Genomic DNA, 20,024 nt, shown 5'->3' with positions numbered 1-20,024 from the left:
TCCATTATTTCGACTGCCATGATCTTCCTAACACTGTTCCTCCTGCCAAGAGTCCCTACTCCACACCTCTCCTAATGCATCTGGAACCCAGCTTCCTATGGGGTCCAAATGCTACCTCGGGTGTGGCTATTGAGGAGTGCTGCAGGCCATGGGTGGAGAACAGAGTCTCCTCTGCCATCTCCAGTCTCAATACACCCAGTCCTGCCCAAGCAAAGTCTTGTCCAAGAAAGCCTTGAGGCTTTCTCACCAGTTCTGCACGTCTGAGCTTCATCAGAGGCTGGAGCTGAGGTTTTTACTCTGAATCACCAAGGGGACCCTTCATCATGGACATCTGAGCTTCATCAGAGGCAGGAGCTGATGTCTCAGCTCTGGAGCATTGAGGGGACCTTCATTCTGGATGCCCAAGTTTCATCAAAGGCTGGAACTGAGGAATCAGCTCTGGAACATCAAGGAGATCTTCCTTCTGGATGCACAAGCTACACTGAAGTCTGGAGCTGAGGTCTTGGCTCTGGAACATCAAGAGGACCACTCATCATGGACATTTGTGCTTCACTGGAGGCCAGACCTGGAGTCTTGGCTCTGGAACATCAAGAGAACCCCTCATTCTGGATGCCCAAGCTTCATGAAAGGATGGAACTAGGGTCTCAGCTCTGGAACATCAAAGGGACCCTCATTCTGGATGTTCATGTTTCATCGAAGCCTAGAACTGGAGTCTCAGCTCTGAAACATCAAGGAGACTCTGCTTCTGGATGCAGGAGATTGATCAAAGTCTGAAACTGAGATCTTGGCTCTAGAACATCAAGGGGCCACTCATCACGGACATCTGAGCTTCATCAAAGGCTGGAGCTGCAGTCTCGGCTCTGGAACATCAAGGGGACCCTCATTCTGGAATCAAGATCTTCTTTGGAGGCTGGAGCTGGGGTGCTGGCTCTAGAACATCAAAGGGGGCCCCTCTGTCATGGACATCTGGGCTTCATTGGAGGCTGGAGCTGATCTCTTGCCTCTGAAGCATCAAGGGGACCCTTCATCATGGACATCTGAGCTTCAATGGAGGCTGGAGCTGATCTCTTGCCTCTGGAACCTCAAGGGGACCCTTCAGCATGGACATCTGAGCTTCATCAGAGGCTGGAGCTGAGGTCTCGGCTCTGGAACATCAAGGGGGCCCTTCATCATGGACATCTGAGCTTCATCGGAGGCTTGAGTTGGGGTCTCGGCTCTGGAATATCTGGAACATCTAGAGGGCTCTTCATCATGGACATCTAAGCTTCATCAAAGGCTGGAGCTGGGGTCTCGGCTCTGGAACACCAAGACGACTCTTCATCATGGACATCTGAACATCATCAAAGGCTAGAGCTGGGGTCTCAGCTCTGGAACATCTGGAACATCTAGAGGGCTCTTCATCATGGACATCTGAGCTTCAGTGGAGGCTGGAGCTGGGGTCTCGGCTCTGGAACATCAAGGGGGCCCTTCATCACGGACATCTGAATGTCTTGAGAGGCTGAGGCTCTGTCCACCACAGGCAGGACTCTCCTGGCCTCTTGGCCCAATCTTGGCTAGGATGGACTCATTTCAGTGGGACACACTCTAGAAGCCATCTTCTCCTTGTCTCCATGCTGCCTGGACCATACTCTGCACCATGGGTGTGGTCGTCTCCATCGGGGACTGGGGTCAAGTCTCCTTGGCTGAGACATGGCCATGGGCACCAAGGTGGTTTTTTTTCTTTCTGCAAAGGGGCCATGCTCAGCCCCACACACTCGTGGTGGGACTCGCCTGTAGTTCTCTTGAGGCACCTCCCTGCGTGGGGGAGGAGGAGGGGAGGAAGAAGAGAAGAAAGAGGAAGAGGAGGAGGAGAGAGGAGGAGAAGGCAGCAAGAAGGTGATGAAGGAGGAAGGAGGGGGAGGTCATGGAGGTGGCAGTGGTGGTGGCTTTTGGTGTTGATGGTGACGGTGGCAGAAGTCAGCCTCTCCTTTCCCTCTGGTTGCGTGTCCAGTCCATCTGCTGCAGCCAAGCCAGGTGTGCTGACCCCCAGGACTCCGTGTGGACTCGGGTCCACAGCTCCCTTGCCCTTGGCTCCCCACTGTCACCATTTGGCCAACAGCCTGCCTTTCCTGAGCTGGGTCTCGGAGGCACAAGGCTCAGCGCCCGTGCCAGTGGGAACAGGGGCTGCGTCTGAGGCGCCCCCTCTGCAGCCTCCTCAGGGTCCCACCCAGCTCAGTAACCATGCTGTGCAGCAAGCGTTGGCCCCGGGTCACAACCAGGCTGGCCACACACTCACCGTCAGTTCGAGCAGGACGACAGCTCTGCCCGGCCCCTGCAGGGCCCTGGGAGTGCAGGAGGAGGGGAGGCAGAGTCGCAGCCTGGGGGCAGCCCCCCTGGGGCTCCGGGAACCCCCAACGCTGCACTCAGCTCAGGCTTCCTCCACCCCCCAGCTACATTCTTTTCTGGAAAGGAACCTGATGTCCCAAACCATTAGAAGAAGGGGGACCAGCCCGAGTTAGTTCACCCCAGCACACATCAGCCACAGAAGGTCAGAGCTGGCTCCCCGGCCCTCCCCGCCCTCCACACGCCCTGGGTGAGAGCAACCCCAGCCAGACAGGACACCCGACATTCAGCCCTCCTCATATTAGTAGCACATCCATCACTGTTTTTGTTAAGGCAAGAAACACATTTATTGAGAGCACAAGAGGGTGTGCCAAGCCCCAGGTCAGGCGCTTTCAAACCGCATCACTCGCTCCTCACAACAACCCTGTGAGGTAGGTTGTCCGAGCCCACTTCTCAGGTGCGGACAGTGAAGGCTCGGTGGCTCCCCCAAGTCTCAGGGTTCGTGAGGGGTGGGTAGGGGTCCAGCCCACGTGTCTGAGCCTCAGATCAGTGTAGTCCATCAGTCAGAGGGCGGGTGGCTATGCAAGGAGAGGCCGGGAGGGCATGCCCCTCCTCGCAGGGGGCGGCCCTGGTCCAGAGTCTTTGGGTCCGGCCTGTCCCGCGGGAACGTGTGCAGGGTGTCCCTGTGGCTGCGGAGGCTGAGAGAGACACAGGTGCAGATGAAGGGGCCTGCTCCCGGTCTCACTGGCTGACAAGAGTTCTCATGCAGACAGGCAGGCCGGGGGGGCGAGGAGAGGAGAGAGAGGCACCCGGGACTGAACACCACCGGACCACTCGGGGAAAAGGCCCTGGCTCCCAGCAGCCATGGGGGGCCAGGGGAGCACCCAGGCACCAGCTCCTGCCCCTCTACCTAGTGCCCCTCAACCGCGGGGCTCCCACACATCACCACCAACCCCCCTGCAGTCTCCCCCACCTGCAGAGATTTCTAGAAGCGTGCCCTTAGTCCTGACACCCCCTTGCACCCATGGCCTCTGAGAGTTCTCACCTCACTGACCCGGAATCCGGAACTCTCGGCCTTTCTAAAGGCCACCCCAGCTATCCCGTCCACACCCTGCCAATTAAACTTGGATGTTCTCTAAAGTGTTGGCCTCCTCTTCCTCGGCGGGTGGGGGGGTGGAGGTGGGAGGTTCTAAAAGTCTCCCTGACCACCACCCCCACCTCTGGCCTCAGCCCCACCCCCTCTGAACTTGTGAAATCTCTGTATTTAAAAGCAAACCTTCCCTCCCTCACTCCTCCCCAGAGCTGGCCGCGTGCTTCCCTGACGCCCTCCACTCCGCGCCACAGCCAGGTGGGCCACCGTAGTTCAGGGAGCACTGGGCTTTGCCACCAGGGCCCACAGGCTGCAGGGCTCTGTGGCCAAACCCAGGGCCCATCGGAGGACAAGGGGTGAGGCCACCTGTGCACCAGGTAACAAAGCATTTATTTTCACATAAACAATCTCATTGAATCCCACAATAACCATGCCAAGTAAACATGACTATTTCCAGGTTACAGGTGAGCAAACTTGGCCAGGCCACACACACGCAGGCACCAGGGTGGCCTCGACCCCAGACCATGACTCTCAGAGCCAGCATATGGGGTGCAGCAAGGCACGCAGCCTGCACTCGGTGCTTACCGGCATCCTTTGAACGGATACTGTCCCTCGGCACCCGTTCTACAGGTGGGAAAATCAAGACTCGAGGTGCCTGTAACCTGCCCAAGGCCCCTGCGCCGGCCAAAGGTGACACCAGGACCAGAATTCAAAAGAGCAAGACCTCCAGAGTCCCATCCTTCAACTTGTACCCATGTACTGCGCTTTGGGGGTGAGGGCAGATGGAAGGAACCAAGGTGTGGAGTCCAGTCCCCAGCCCTCGTTTTTTGGGTGCCCACGGCTGCATCTCAGACTTGGCATGTGCCTTACAGGTGAACTGTCACCAATGGTGCAGACAAAGACATTTCAGGGGGAGACCTCCACACCCCCAGGGCCCGCAGCCAACCACAGAGAGGGTGTGGGCATGACCAGAGCATCCCTCCAGCCCGGGAATTACCAAAGGCCACGTTACCGAAATGACTTGGGCCACAACACAAACGAGGACACTTTAGCCTAAATGAAGTTTTATTCTAGACATAAATACTTCCAAAAATGGGCAGAAGACAGACATTTCCTTCAGGAGGGACCCTCTAGTGGTTGCCCTCTGGGCTGCACCTGCCGGGGGGTGAGACCCTCAGGATTCGCCCCCTAGAGTCTGTGCCAAGAAAGCACACTTGCCTCTTAAACACACATGGATTCAACTTGCGGGTCAGCCAACAATCCATTCAGTTCTTCACGTGCCTTGGGAACCCTGCCTTGTCAGTCAGTGAGCATCTATTAGGCGCCCACTAGTGCAGTTAACAGTGCTGTCAAGGGCCAGAGAAGCATAGATGTCAGAGTAAAGGATCAAGTACAGCTTGGCTGTGACCCCACTGAGCCTCAACTTCCTCACCTGCCCTCAGGAAACGGGGACCCAGCCCTGCCCACTTCAAGGGGATGGTGATGTGTAAACACTGGGCCCCTAGGGGAGTCCCTCATCCTGGGTCACACACAGGCCTAAGCTTCAAGGAGCCTGAGGCCCATCGGGGAGCAGACACCTGAACACAAGACTCAAGAGTCCTCTGGGAGAAGGGTCCTATCCACCTGTCCTTTCCGTGGGGCCCCCTCGGGAGCACTGAGGCAAGGCCCCCGCTCTGCTCAGGCACGTTCTCAAGGATGTGAGATGTCCAGGGGGCAGACAGCAACAGTGACACAGCAAGGGCCCCCTCAGCAAAGCCCCAGGGAGGGGAATATCGGGGTGTGTGTGCTGGCGCTCCTACTGGCAGGTACACAGAGGTGGAGGCCAGACATCACAATAAAAACTCAGGCTGCTGCAAGAAGTGGCCAGGTTGACAGCAGCGAGGGCCACCGAGCCTGTGAAAGCGGGAGGCAGAAAGAAGGGGAGGCCAGTGAGGCTTCTGCAGAGGGAGGACAGGGCAAGAGGGAGCCTGGGGGTGCAGAACACAAGCCCACCCGGGATGGCGTTTGGGGATGACAGAACAGAACAAGAGCCAGGAAAAAAAACTCAGAGGTCTCCTGATGAGACCCCCCAACCCCAAATAACCCCGTAATATCTTATCTAATCCAGCAAGCCTCCATGTCCCACGTGCACCCAAGTGAGCTCTGGGGGCCTGTGCCCCCTGCAGGACCACAGCCAGGCCAAAGTAACTGGAGAGCTGGGCTGCCAGGGTCAAGGAGCACCAGCTCCTCATGAAGGACTGTGTCCTCCTGGCTCCGATTTCCAGGTGTCTCTGAACCTCAACTTCCTCGTCTAGAAACTGGGCCCACGGAAGCTCGCAGGGTGTGGTGGCTGACAGCCCCACCCCAGCTCGGTTCCAGGCCCGCAGACGGGACCGCAGACCGATTTCTTCACCTTACAGCCCAAGAAAGAAGGAAGAGGGATGTGAGCAAATCAGGATCACAGGCCTTTTGCCTAAAGGGTAGAAGAAGGAGCTTTTGTCCTCAAAGAGCTTTTGTCCTCACCCTCCTCACCCATCCCAGCTCTTCCTGCCTAGCAGACTCGACCCAGGGCACACACGGATGTCTGCAGAAGCCCCCACAAAACCAGACACGGCATCGACAGGTACAGCAAACTCAAAGCAGTCACCCACCCAGGCCAGCGCAACCTCCACGTGAGAAGCAGCAGCCAGGATGGAAAGTGGGGCTGTGGGGGAGGCTCCAAGGAAGGAAAGAAGCCGTCACTCGTTAATCAAACCAGTATCTACCCTGGGCCAACTCGCTAAATACTTGCAGACCACTCAGCCTCTGTCTTATACGTTCCATTGACTGTTGAAATACAATCTGAGCATAAACTCAATGCTCTCTACTCACCGAGAACCAGCAAGGGCTTGGAACTTTCCAGACAACCCCCAATATACAACCATTCTCACTGAGAGCCAGCGTTTGATCAGCTGCGTTTAAGCTGACCCAGCCCTCGGCCTCACAACCACCCAGCAGAGGAAGCTTTCTGGGAACCCATCAGAGAAAAGGAGACCGAGGGTCAGAGAGGAAAGGGGGCTCGCCTACCGCGGCCCAGTCGGTTAAGTGGCCCCCGGGTCTGCCGGGCTCTGATTTCTAACACAAAACACAGACAGCTAAGGTTTCGTCGCAAGACACCCAAAACGAGAATCCCGGTTTTCAAACAACACACGTCATACAGGAGTCCGTAAGGTACAATACAACGATTGTTAACAGGTTAATCAGGAGGAAATACAAACTCTTGGTGAGGGTTTTAACATCTGCCACTTGCATTTGGTTACAATTCGGTATTTGGCCATTCACCCATGCATCCGTTCAACAAAACTGGAAGGCGACCCCTACCACTGGCTTGGTACTGTGTTAGGCATCCGGGCTGCTGGCATCTGAGCCCAACTGTTGTTAATTGAGAGAGGGGACATCGCAGTGTCTTTGATGGCTGACGCCTAATGTTTCGGGAGGGAGGACACGGCCAGGAGAGGTCTCTTGCAGGGGGACATGTGGAAGTGCCGCCCACAGGCCAGACACAGCGGTAGGCGAGACACAGCGGGTGCTTCCAACCTTTTACAGAGGTGAGGGTGAACGCGTACCCCAGGGGGGGGCCAAAGGTGTTGCCCAAAGAGGCTCCCATCCCCCCAGCATGAAGGTCCCTGCGGAAATTACTCCTGTCTGAGCTTACCGTGTCCTACAAATTGGGCACTCTATTCCACAATGCCTCCTGCATGTTGGGCAAAGTGATTTTCCTCTACCCTGCTGAGTCGGGCTGCCCCTCCCGCCTTCCAGCCCCCAGCCCACAGCCCCCCGGGGGCACGCGCACCGCCTTCAGAATCCCAGTTCAAAGCCCTGGTTACAAAAGTCCTCACAACAGCCCTGCGAGGTGGGTGCCATTGTCCCCCCAGAAGACAGACTCAAAGCTGTCAAGGTCAGTTTAAACCACACACGTTTGTCCAGCTCCAGGGTCCTGGCTTTGCCCACTACCCCCGCCTCCGGTGCAATGAATAAACTGCAGAATTCCTAGCAGAGGCCCCAGGAGCCCTGCCTTGTCCCACAGGGGCAGCAGGGAGCTATAGGGGGCCCCACCTGGCCCGCGACCCACGTGAATGCTCGGGGCCACGTCCGGGGTTTGCAAAGTGCCACGTGCCTTGGATGCCCAGGTCTGCCAATGGATAATTCTGCACAGACCCCCGCACAGGGCATGTTCCCTGTCACCTCCGTGAGCAATCATCTCCCCCAATTTTCTCTAAATCGAGCCCAGCATTAACTAATTTCCGAAGGGACAGGAACCGCTCTTTAGATCACCGCCGTGGCAAGACCAGGGTGTCCTAATGACTTAAAAGCCTGCTCACGGCCAGAAGCGGCCGTTCATCTCAGACCCCCCAGCCGTCACTCTGGCCTCTTGAGGACACAGATTATGATTTCTGAACACTCAGGGACACAGTTTGCTGATTACCAATCAACCTAGTTTTGTAAGGAACAGAGCCGGGGAAGGCAACCAAACTTCCACCAGAACTCGGCTCTAGAAGTTGGGAGCCGGACCAAGGGTCGCGCCTTTTGCTGGCACACAAACACGGCCTCTTGGAGACAGGCTCGTCTTTTCCCCCAAAAGGAGATATCGGGATGAGTCCTTGGGAGCCAGCTCTAGTATAGCACCAGCTGATTTGAGAAAAATGTTTGTGGGCGGTGAAGGAATGAAGGGATGAAGGAATGGGGGGGTGAATTACAACCACTGCCATCTGGTGGAGGAAGCAGAGAGGCTGAAGGCAAAGCTCATGGCAGGGACCATGCACCAGGCAGGGCGGCCTGGGGAGGACACCTCCGCTCACGGCTGGAGGGCCCTCTCGGACCCCGGCCCTGGATCCGTCGCGGTGGGTGATGCCTGGGAAAGCGCCATGGGGACAGAAGCCGTGTGGGTGACAGTGGCAGATGAGTCCAGCTGGGACGTGCTCAGAGCAGTGACCCCGGAGGAGAAAGCTCTAATACGGGCGTTCGCTTCATGACCACAGCCCATGGCGCTACACAGCCTGCCCAAAATGGAAAGGTTTGCTTTCGGGGAAGGGAGAGGCCGAAGCACCAGGTCCAGAAATGGAGGCCAAGCGCACGGATGAATGGATGGATGGATGAAGTTAATGCTGGAAGTCATTGCTGGCCTCCCAAGCCTCGATGCTGGGACAGACATGTGCGTGACTGATTGTGACGCAGGCAAACAGCGCTCGGTGCTATAGTAGAGGGCTCGGCGGGAAGAAGCAGCCCCCCGCTGAGGGCAGAGTGTGTTCTGGAAGGTAGGGCGAGCCTCCTACCTTCCAGGGAGGGCCCCACCCTCCCCAAGTGGTCCTGATGGCCTTTGAGCCGCGGTTAGTTTGTGGTGGGCACAAGGGGAGCCCAAGAAGAGCGTGGGGACCAGTCTGCTGCTCGGATCACGGAAGTTAATTGCCCCATTGAAGAAAAACCGAGGGAGGATTCTCCACCAGTCCTGATCCAAACGTCCCATCCATCTGAGGCCTCGGGACATCTGCTCACACATCACAGGACCCTGGCGATGGAAAGGGCAGCAGATGGCCTCTCCTGATTCCCTAAGAGGTGGGAAATGACGGCCCAGGGGTCTGGCTTCCCCAAGGTGAGGCAGGGCTGCTGGGAAGTCACCAGCTCACTACACGAGATGCTAGGCACAGCTCTCTGGACCTTAGGGAGCCAAAGAGAGATTCCTGTCCCACGAGAGTTCCAGAGGGTGCGGTTGCGGTTTAGAGTTCATAAATCATAAATGCATGAAGAACCACCCGCCCCCCCAGGGGAAGGGCCCTCAAATGTTGCCGGGCTGCCAAATGGAAGATGTCCCCACCTCCCATTTCCAGGGAGAAGCAAATCCTAGTCAAATAGACCTGCGAGGCCATCTAGACCAACCCTGTGCCTGCTCTGTGAATCTCCTTAAAACTACCCTCACCCAAGTGTCTGCCCCCTTGAATGCTCCAGTGACGGAGGGCTCACTACGTCCCGAGGACATCCATTCCAACCTTGAACCAGTCTCACCAGAAAGCCATGACCCAATGGACTTGGACAAACAGTTCACAGAAGAGAAAATACAATTGGTTAACAGGTATATGTGAAAACGCTCAACCTTCATTAGTAATCAAGGCAATGCAAGTTAAAATGACAGAAAAACACTTTTTAACAGAGAGAATCTAGCAATATATCTTAACAAAATGCTAATACATCGCTGGACATTGTAAAATGCTATAAGCCCTTGGAAATTAGTCAACATCCATACAAACTCCCTGGCCTTTCACTCAAGAAGCTCAACCCTAGGAACATCATCCATACATTCAGCATCCATGCACTCACCCATCCTTCTACCTTCTCACCCAGCACGCCATCCATGCGGCATCTACGACATGGCGGGCACTGGAGGTACAAAAATCAATCCGGCAAGCTCCTTGCCCTTAAGGGGCTCACAGTCTAGCAGGAGAAACTGGCATGCCATGAAGCAATGGTCATTTCAGGGTGAAGGAAAGCAATTCGTAAGAATGAAAAAAGTGGGTGTGCAAAGCCATTCGCCGTGGTGTAATTCATAGCATTAGGGGGAAAAAAAAAAGATGAGTTATACATAACAATAGCAGGTTGGCATTGCAAATGATGGTATATAACCACTCGATGCGACACAACACAGCCAGTGAGGCGATGATTTTTTTTTTTTTCATGGAAAAAAGAAGAACGCTGATGACAAAAATACTGAATGGAAAACGCAGGATGTATGTGGTGAAGAAGGCAAGGTTTAAAAACTGGATGCTTATTTAAAAAAAAAAAAAAAAAGATGTCCATTTGGGAAGAAAAAAAAAAAGTATGCCCACAGACAAGAACTGGAAGGGGAGAAAGACAGCAGGGTGACGTGTCAGCGTGATGGGTGACCTCCTGCTCTAGGTCATGTACCATCCACACCATTTACATTAGGACACAAGGGGGGGCCTTGGCCTGTCTGCCCCAGAGGCCCAGCCTCCGGAAGGCCAGCCCTGAGGCTGAGTTTCCCGAGGAGGGGGTTAGGAGTCACAGGGGAACCTAAGGAGAGCTCCTGGTGTCACCAGGGGAAGGATTTGTGCATGGAGTGCATGCAAAAGTCAAAGTCCAAGAGACAAAATTTGTTCTTGTTTTAATAAGTTAAAAGAAAGAAAAACAGGCCCTGATCAGAGGGGAGCCCTGCGATCCCAAGTCAGACCTCATGCGTGGGTCGGGACAGAACCCGCCGGGGCCCCCACAGGAATCCCACTCTGGCTCCTGCGGCCATCAGTGGGGGGGGGGGGGCGGGGGGTGAAGCCCTGTCCTGCATCTCAGCACCCCAGAACTGGAGACCCTTAGAACCCTAGATTTAAAACTCTTAAGGAGCCACAGAGCTCTGAGTGTCCTGACCTGATAACCCTCATGCCTTCTGCATCCCTGAGAAGACAGATAACCCACTGGATCCCAACCCACACACCCATCGGGGCACCAGTGAGTCTCCCTGGAGCTTCTCCCATTGGCCCATTTCCAGCCACCGAGACCCCACAACAGCCACTCAGACGTGGACAGGAGCTTCCCCTACAGGTTTGTTCCTATTCCTCTGCTCCCTCTGGGCGTTCGGCTATGGCTCCCTCTTCCTCCCCACTGCACACCCAACATTTTAAAGTCTTCCTAAGCCCCCGCTGACTTCAAATAACCACATAAGGGTATTCTCAGCTCCGGGCCCCTCCCACTCCCAGCCTAGTCCACATGGTAACACCTGGGCTGGTTTGGGTAACTCCTTGGGGACTCTGTCTTAGCAGGTGTCTCAAGGTAGCCAGTGCACCCCCTAGGCTGCAGGCCGGCCGAGGCGGGGCCCAGAGCCCCCAGATCCTAAAGAGGAGGAGAGCGGAGTCCTACAGTCCCAACACATGGGCTCACGTGGCCCAGACACGTGGTATGGAGGCACAGAAGGGTGGCTCCTGACACACGAATTCCATCATCCATTTGGGGCCACCGTAGAGGCACGGAAGTCACCCCAGTCCCCCTCACTCCCTCCTCACACCCTGTCTCAAACCCTACAGCTTGGAATCCTGTGCCCCCCACTCTAATGCCCTCAACCAACACCTTCGGCAGGGCTGGCCAGGCCTGCAGTAGCAGCCCCACCTGGCACCTGGGACGGGCCACCCCCTGTCCCCACCCAAGGTCCAAAGTCACGGCAGGTATAAGACCCACCCCAGGCGGGCTCCTCTGGGTTCCTGGGGCTCCCAGCCATGCATCCTGGCTCCGGCCACGATGGCTCCTCCTGCTCAGGGCACTTGCTAAGAATTCAATTTTGTTTTAATGTCCCAAAGAGAGATTGAGACGTTGAGAGGGACTTTGGTTCTAGTTTTTGCAGACAAACACAGGCACACAACACACAAGTGCACAAATCCTGTCCGCTACAGAGAGAGGAGAGACTGGACAGATCCAGGGAGTCCCTGGGGTCGGAAACGTCAGTACAAACAACCTTCCAGACCTGCCATGGCCCCAGGAGGGCAGGTCAGGAGGAAAGAGGACAACTCCAACACACACCGCAACGCGATCTCTGCCCAAATACAGAGGACATCGGAAAACAGTCGAGAAGACAGTGAGGCCTTGAAACGGGCTCTGGGGATGCCATGTCAAGGGGGTCGGGGTCCCGGGACCACGTGTGTAACCCCGGGCTGCGGTGCACCTGCCTGAGACCCCCAGTTGAGAAGGGCACGCGGCCCACCCCATAGAAGAGCAGGCTGGAGGGCGCCTGGGCACATGTCAGATGGTTGCATGAACAAGGGTTCTGGTGACTTGTCTCTGGGCGCCTGGGTCACCCTTCTCAGGACTCCTGGCCGCCTTCTAGCCTACCTGCCTCTCCCTGCACAGCCCCTGCACAGGAGGGGGCGCCACACCCAGGACAGCCCAGCGGCGGGGCCCCAACTCCCTTACCCTCTGCTGCCCCCTGGCGGGAAGAGCCTCCCTCACAGGTGACCCGGCCCAGGGAGGGCCCAAGACACCCACCTGGCCCCACACCCCTTGTTCACACAGCCTTCTGCGGGGCCTGGGGTGGGGGGCGCCCGAGCCCTTCCGCCTACCCAGGGCCATCGACGGGGCGCTCCCAACGGGCTGAACAGCATTTGCCCCCATGATCAATCCAAGCAGGAAGCTGATGCGCTTCCAAGTTTACAGATGGGTAAACTGAGGATCAGAGAAATGAGGTGGGATGGGCCGCACAGCCAGGACACCGCCGCGGCAGCCCGCGGCCAGGGTCTCCTGAGCCAGCTCCTCCCTGCCGGGCCAGGTGTGTGCGCCAAGCACCCCTCGTGCCAAGAGCCACCCCTCCTCTAGCCTCTCTTTCTGCAACTCAGGGCCCCAGAAACCCCTTCCCTCCTGTCTGCCCTCCTTCCCCTGCCTCCCTTCCTGTTCGTCTTCTGTCCAGCCCTTTCCACCTGACCCCCTCATCTATGGGCACCCACAGCTGAGCGGCCCCCATCTGACCAGAGCCCGGGTCCTGCAGACCTCCCTTCACGAGCCCTATTTATGTGCTCGCCTCGCCTTTTTGTGCCCTATTCCTTCCTTGTATTTCTTCCCAAATCTCACCTTCCTTGGCTTCCTGCCGCTCCTCCCCCAATGGGGGCCCTCCTTTCCCTTCCTGGTTTGGGGGTGGGGGTACCCGTCAGGCAAGCCCCCCAACCCCAGCACACCTAGTACCTACCATCTTGCACCTCCACCCTCCCTCCTCCTGGGCCTCAGTCATCTTGGCGCTTAGGTATTTATTCTTTCATTTATGGGCCTCAATTGCATCTGTTTTATTACAGCGCTAGGAAATGCAGCCTTGTCTTTGGGCTGGGGATTTCCTTTATTTTTCATTTATTCTCTGAGAGAGGGTAATGCATTTAGCTCTTTAAGGAGAGTGTATGTAAACTAATTATAATCCCTGTTCCGACAAGCTCTCCCAACGACCAGTTTGTCACTGGGGCTGTTTTGTTTTTCATGTTTCTTATCTTCCCTTTCTTGTCTTTTGCTTCTTTTTCCACCTTGTCCACGTCCTTCGCTCTAGAAATGGGGACAGGTCGGTCGTGGTGGAGCTTTGGGACCTCACAGCTAATCCCACCTAGCAGAGCCTGCTCCTTCGGAGCCCCCCGACCCCCACCCCGCGGTGCCCCTCTCTGGTGTTCGTCTCCCCTTCCTCGTGCACTTAGTCTCCCTCTGCTCGCCTCTGTCTCCGGGTCCCTGCATCATTTTGCTGTCCAGAGCGGGCGGGGCTCAGGTGCCCCGAGTCGGAGGAGTGACAACCCCGAGGGCAGCGCTCTCCTGGCCAGTTCCAGGCATTCCCATTTCTAATTCAGTAATTCCTGCACCCATTCATTCTTCCTGTCACCCATCTATTTCAATATTTATTCTTTTATTTATGGACCTCAGGTGCACAGAATTGGATTAACCATCATCTGTGGTTCCCAGGCCCTTCTCAGCGCCCGCGCGCTTGGGGTTCCCTTGTGTCCGTTAATTCTTCGGACTGGTGATTTGGTGTCGGATTTATATCACCATCTCCAGGGCCCGGTTTTGAATCAGTCGTAATTCTGGGCTTGTGTTCTGGCTTCCGGTGTGGGCCTCGCTCTCATGTTACCTACGTGTGCAGCTCTTTTATTTATGGGCTTGTTTTTATCATGGATGAACTCTGGGGCCCCAGATCTGAATTAGTGTGTTTGATCGGTGCTAAGCCAGTTCCCTCTCATAGACTTCATCGCCTGACCTATTTATTTATTATTTTTTACAGATTTTTTTTTTTAATTTTGATTTTCCCCTCCATCTTCATTGTTGGGTTTTTTTTTTTTTTCCTCCCACCCTTTTTGATCTTTTCTCACTGCCTTTCGTTCTGTGGGAGATCGGGCAACCTGCTCATCAGTTAACACAAACCTTTTTTTCTCCTTCACTCCTTCACTCATGCATCCATCTGGTCCTTCTCCGGAGTTAAGTAACTATTTTTAGGCTTCTGGAGGCAGAGACACCTAACTGGATCCATGGTAATCTATAGTCAACTGTCGTCACCCAACCCCCACCCCCGGCCCCTGGCCAGTTATGCTTCCCTCTCTCTCTCTCTATCTCTATATCTCTCTCTATCTCTCTCTCCCCTTTCTTGTATTTTCTTGATCTTGGTGCTCGATTGCCACAGACCGATGAATCCCAATGTCACCTGCAAATGGCCATCCCTGACCCTTGCAACTCCATGGTGCATTTATTCATTCCTTCTTTCCTTCCTTCCTTCAGACCCTTCTTCCTTCCTGTTTTCTTCCTCTTTATCGGCTACTTTCTCCACTATTAATGGAAGTGAGTGCTCAGAGTTTGACCCATGATGACCTGAAGTCTGAGCCTACCCTCTCCCATGGATCTCCCACTTAGCCCCCATCTATCCATTTAGTTGCCACCACCCTGGTAACTGTCCTTCTCTCCTGCGGGCGGCAGCTTTGCTTCTCCCCTTCACTCGCCTGCCTTCCTTCTCGGGGCGCTACGGTGCCCAGTTACAATTAATAACAACCCTGCCAACACCCATTGGGCGCGTTGGCTCCCCTTCACTCCACCCCATCTGTTTCTCTGGATGCTGATTTACTTGTTAATTTAGAGACTTCTTATTTTATCGATAGCACCATGGCTTGCAGAATTGGACTAACCGTAACCTTTGCTGCAGGACAGCCTTCCCACTAATCCCACCACTGTCTACCTGTATATATTGACTCACCCATTCCCTTATCTCTGGATCTGCTGCTACCTGTTACTTTTCCACTCGTGCTTCTTGCTTTTTATTTGGATATTTTCTTTTATTCTCTTTTTTCTTTTATCCTTTCATGGGACACACTCGGCTCCCGGGACTAGGGGACACAAACCCCTTGTGCCATGTTCCCATCCAGTTCTGGGCGCTCACTCTGCCTCTCTTTGGCTTTCTTTCACTTTGTTATTTATTTATTTATGCGTGTCTAGAATTAGAAAACTTTTGGTAAGGGTTAACTCTCTTCCATGGTGTCTTGGGTCCTCTCTCTCTCTTTTTTTTACCTATTCTTTGAAGTCCTTGCTGCTTATTTATTTGTCTATGCCAAGAGCACACCTGTAGACTCGTCATAATGCCTGGTTTACGATCACCTAACATAGTCCTCCTTATATATTTGTGCATCCCCTAATTTAAGAAAATTATCATTCTTCCTTTTATTTACTGTTTGTGTTTTGCCCTGTTCTCTCTCCCTCCCAATCGCCCGCTCGCTCACTCTCGCACCTGCTCGTTTTGATGGGACTCATCCTCTCGTTTTCACCAGTGCTTTGGGAGTTCTTTCAGTGACCTTCTCCTTACGCTTTTTAATTTTAATTGTGTTCTGACACATAAAAGGCTGTACATAATTAACATACAGGACCTGATGAGTCTGGAGAGAAGCGTGCTCCATGAACCCATCACCGAGATCCTTCTCATACACCTATCCATCACCTCCAGAAGTTTCCTCCCCACCAAAGGATCATTATCATGGCTATCATTTATGATCCGAACACTTCACAGAAGATCTAGCCTCCTAGAAATTGTGTAAGCACATGACATGGGTACTGTTGCTACTGGCCTCTGCATTTCCACCCCTTGGTCATGCTCTCTTCTATTTACATTTTATTGTTTTATTGGTAAACTTCGGGCACTATCTATCTGCCTTACACGTATTCCTTGGTGCATGCTGACTGAGTATTGGCTCATGTGTGGCTCTCTTTACACAGTGATTCAATGTTTTATTGATTTATAGATCAATCTCCTGGCCATCAAACGGGATCTTGTTCACTGTGCTCCCATCCTGGCTTGCCCACCTCCTTACCTATCTATTTGTTGCTCCACTTCTTTGTGCCTCCATTCATCCATCCATGGTCCATTATTTGGATCATGTAATAGATACCAGTAAAATGACCTTCCCAACAAGAAAAACAGGACATCCACAGTACCTTAGACCTTTCTGCTTCCTCCCACCAAGCTGACCACCAAGGCACAACCTACGGTCCTTAACATATACACATGGCAGATGCAGGCACAGTGAATGTCAGTGCAGCCAGACCCTCCCGGGCCTCACGCCCTAAACAAACTGGGACAGATGTGCGGTTAGGGCTGGGCTCCCCCAGACTCCCTTGGCAGGGCAGGCGCTTCCCCCGGACCCCGGTGAATGGCCATCCCCATGAGAAACCTGTTTCAAGACCCTAGAGTACACAGAGACACACACACGTTGTACACAGTCTCCCCAGTGGGAAACGACAGACATGGCGTTCATTTCTAAATAGACGGCTTTGTCTGTAGCAATATGAAAATATTTTGGCCTTTCAAGGCAAATACAAAAGAAACTACCCATTACCATTGCTGAGTGTCTCAGTCCCAAACAATAAAGAACTTGAAGAGGTTTAGCCGGAAACTTTGAAGACAGAAAATCTGCCCATTCTGTTTTCCAGACATTTCAAGGGGGTGAGCGAAGGTCATTGGAGCTCGAAGCCCGTTTGAGAGGCTGGTCCCTCGGCCCGCGTTTTTTCCTTGGCCCTTTGAAGGGCCCCCCAGCTCACAAGGGCACTTCCATCCTAGTCTGCCCTGGGGCACAAGAGCCAAAGGGACACTCAATAATGAAAGGGCCATTCATTTAGAGGAGCGAGAGAGAAGGAATTCTTTGGGGGGTCCGGCACTCGAAGCCGCCTATAGAATTCTTTTGCCACAGAGACAACACAAGGAGGCTGGGGGTCCTGTCTTAGAACACAAGCCCCCCAGGTCCGCAATCAGTTTAGCTCGCTGGGCACCCACCTCCCCGTGAGCAGACCGCTGGCCAGTGCTGGCCGTTCCCTCCCACAGGGCTCGCCCGGCAGTGTGTCCTGGGTGGCAGCCCCCCACCCTCAGTGACGAGCCCACAGATGTGTTCCCCATACTCCAGCAACTTACGATTTGAAAGCCGGAGGGTGCTGAGTCGGGCGTCCAGGTCTCTCCTTCCACGGAGGATTCCAGATGGCGTCTTCCAACTGGAATGACAAAGCACTGGGTCACTGGCATGGAACCTCACCCAACTAGGGCAGGGACTCCCCAACTTCTAGCAAGGGTGCAACTGGTGAAATCAAGCATTTCTCTCTTCCGTACACTGGCTTGTATGCTCACTCACCCACCAAGCTCCCCACCCCAGCTTCAACTACGTAGGGAGTGGATGGGGGCAGGGAGAGAGGCAGGAACGTGGCTCCTGACCCAGAGCCCTTGGCTAAGTGCTAAACATGGAGCTAAGTGCTGTTTTGTGGCTCCCAAAGACTTAGAGCCACTGCATGAGTGACAGCTGAGCTGGACACCGAAAGGGTGGGGGGAAGACCCCCCGGAAGGGCATCCCCCCATGGAGGAAGGGCACTGCCGAGGCACAGCACATCCTCAGGTAGGAGCCAGCGGGGCGGAGTGTGAGCGTGGCATGGGCTGCGGGATATTTAATGGACAGCGTGTCCTAAAACCATGGTGCACACATCACAAGATAGAAGAACGTGGTGCCTGGAGAGATACCTGCACTTTGATAATTATGTGCACATTTTAATCGTCACCCTAAAAAAGCTATGGCCAGACACACCAAACCTTCGGTTTTAGGCATTTGGCTTAGATATAAAAAAAAAAAAAAAAAGTGAGTTCAGTAATGGTAGATCCATGTTACCACATATCCATCAAAACACACAGGCTGTACAAGACCAAGAGTGGACCCAATGACGTAAGCACCGGACTTTCGTTAATAACGACATTATTAGCAATCGGCTGATGGGTTTTAACAGATGGGCCACAACAAACGCAAGCTGTTAATCATAGGAGAAACTGGGGACGGGGCAGGTAGAGGAATTCTCCGTACTTGCCGTTCACTTTTTCCATAAACCTGAGGCTGCTCAGGGGCGGGGATGAAAGTCTATTTGTTGAAACAAAACACTTTTTTATAAGTGAGTTGACTTTGAACACACGTTGGGTAGAGTCTCTGAAGGTAAGTAGGTGTTGCCACAGCTGAGGTCTGAACAGCCCTGTGAGGTGGGTGAGGGCAGGACCAGAGGTTGGGGCAAGAGAGGGTGCAGGCAGGGAGCCCCAAGGTAGGAAGAGGCCCTCTGCGACTCCCCCTGCCCTGACTTAAGCCCTGCGGGATCCCCTCCCCTGTCTATGCCTCCCTACTCCCAGGAGCACGCATCACTGCACCCACTCGGTCGGGACACAGAGGGGTACACCTCTTGCTTCTAAATCCTCCTAAAAAAAAATCCCTCCCCTGGCCTTCAGCCTCCCCAACACTGTTTTTCCCTAACCGGTTGATTTTATAACCAAAAAAACAAGTCCTTAGAAAAAATGGATGTTAACCGAACAGTTACAAGCCAGTGGATGACTAAAAGGCAGACTCTGGTGATGTACAAGTTCCCACCCCATTTTGAGCTGGATACCACCTGAGATCGTTTCCAGCCCTCCCCAGGAGCCTGGGGTGGCCCTCCTGTCTTTACCACAGTCCTAAGGTGACAATGGGACTCCAGACCCTGAACACACAGCAAGACCCCAGGCACTGCCACTTTTCTTGGGAGTAAGAGCCGGCCCCCAAAAACTTTGGTGTATTTAATAGGACCATAGAAATCAGGTAGCTTGGGGCATCTGTGGGGTTTTTTTTTCCTACTTCTGGGGCTCCATGAGCCCCCGCAGCTCCTGACTACCCTCGATTAGCTTTCACGCAGACCCCAGGCTGCTCTGTGAAGAGGCAGCCCTGGCAAAGTCGTGCCTTGGTTTCAAAGCTGCGTGTACCAGCCCCGGGTTTGCCGTGATGTATGACAACGCAGCGCCAGGCTGGAATTCTAACAGATGTCAGAGAAGCTGCAGAGATGAGTCACTGTCTGGAACCAAAGGAAACACAAGGCCTCCTTACGGGGTCCAGCAGAACAACTGCCACCAGCATCTGATCCCAGACCTCATAAATGCCTGCCCTGAGCTCACCATCCCCGTAGGAAGCATCGGTGGGTGCATCAAAAACATCCTCCCTGGCTTAACAGGATTAGGAAAGTCTAGCTCTTCATCTCAAGATGTTTAACGTTACTCTTTCCTAGAGGCCAACAGGACCTAACGGATCTGACATGCCTTTGGTACAAATACCTTATGGATGTTTAGTGCAGGGCGAGACACGAAAGGATTATTTTCAATAAAATGGTGATTTCCAGAAATAGAGCCCGCAGTTTATACAAATAATCAGCCTCGCCTCAGATCTCATGCTTCCTACCTGTTGAGGAAAGACCACCCTCCTACAACTTCCCCTTTACAAACGCAGGCTCTTTGCAAAGCTAATTTCCTGTACCTTTGTGAAGACCGGGGCCTGGACATTATGGACCTATTTATGAAAATGGGAGAGGTAATTGGGACATCTTTTGAAATCGCGTCCCCTCTCTCGCCGGCCCCCATCAGCCCTCTAATTTCAGTTGGCCGGGCCATGGAGGATGTTTACATATGCCTCTTCCTGGAACCTCACTCTGTGCTTCAGGAGTGGGCAATTAGAGAGAATTAGGGCCTATTTGGTGTATGTTTACGGTTAATGGCTGGAGTGGCGGAGGCAGCCTCGGAAAAGGCAGTCGCTGGTCTAATTGAGGCTGGCAATTTTTTCGATTCCTCATT

The 20,024-nt window shown here is 54.0% G+C and overlaps 1 protein-coding gene across 15 annotated transcripts in view; it reads right to left on the bottom strand.

The window, feature by feature from the left end:
• Window positions 1-2,644: 2,644 nt before the first annotated feature.
• The window catches only part of LOC112930257 (uncharacterized), a 34,586-nt gene continuing 17,206 nt past the window's right edge, over window positions 2,645-20,024 (bottom strand). For 9 of the 15 annotated variants that reach the window (XR_003237087.2, XR_012002307.1, XM_072762338.1 and 6 more), the window contains 2 exons: window positions 17,322-17,398; window positions 2,645-3,020 (listed from right to left, as the gene is read on the bottom strand). Coding sequence is in view for 11 of the 15 variants with exons in the window: in XM_072762338.1 (XP_072618439.1) it covers window positions 2,869-3,020; window positions 17,322-17,398 (229 nt within the window). In the remaining 4 variants the exon portion in view is untranslated. Of the gene's footprint in view, window positions 3,021-14,518; window positions 16,980-17,321; window positions 17,399-20,024 lie in introns of those variants that run through there. The other 6 variants (XR_003237088.2, XR_012002308.1, XM_072762335.1 and 3 more) reach the window with 1 other exon arrangement.

This window comes from Vulpes vulpes, chromosome 6, assembly GCF_048418805.1.
Source record: "Vulpes vulpes isolate BD-2025 chromosome 6, VulVul3, whole genome shotgun sequence".
NCBI lineage: Eukaryota > Metazoa > Chordata > Mammalia > Carnivora > Canidae > Vulpes > Vulpes vulpes.
The sequence above is the reverse complement of the archived record's forward strand: the minus strand, read 5'-3'. Positions and strand labels throughout refer to the sequence as shown.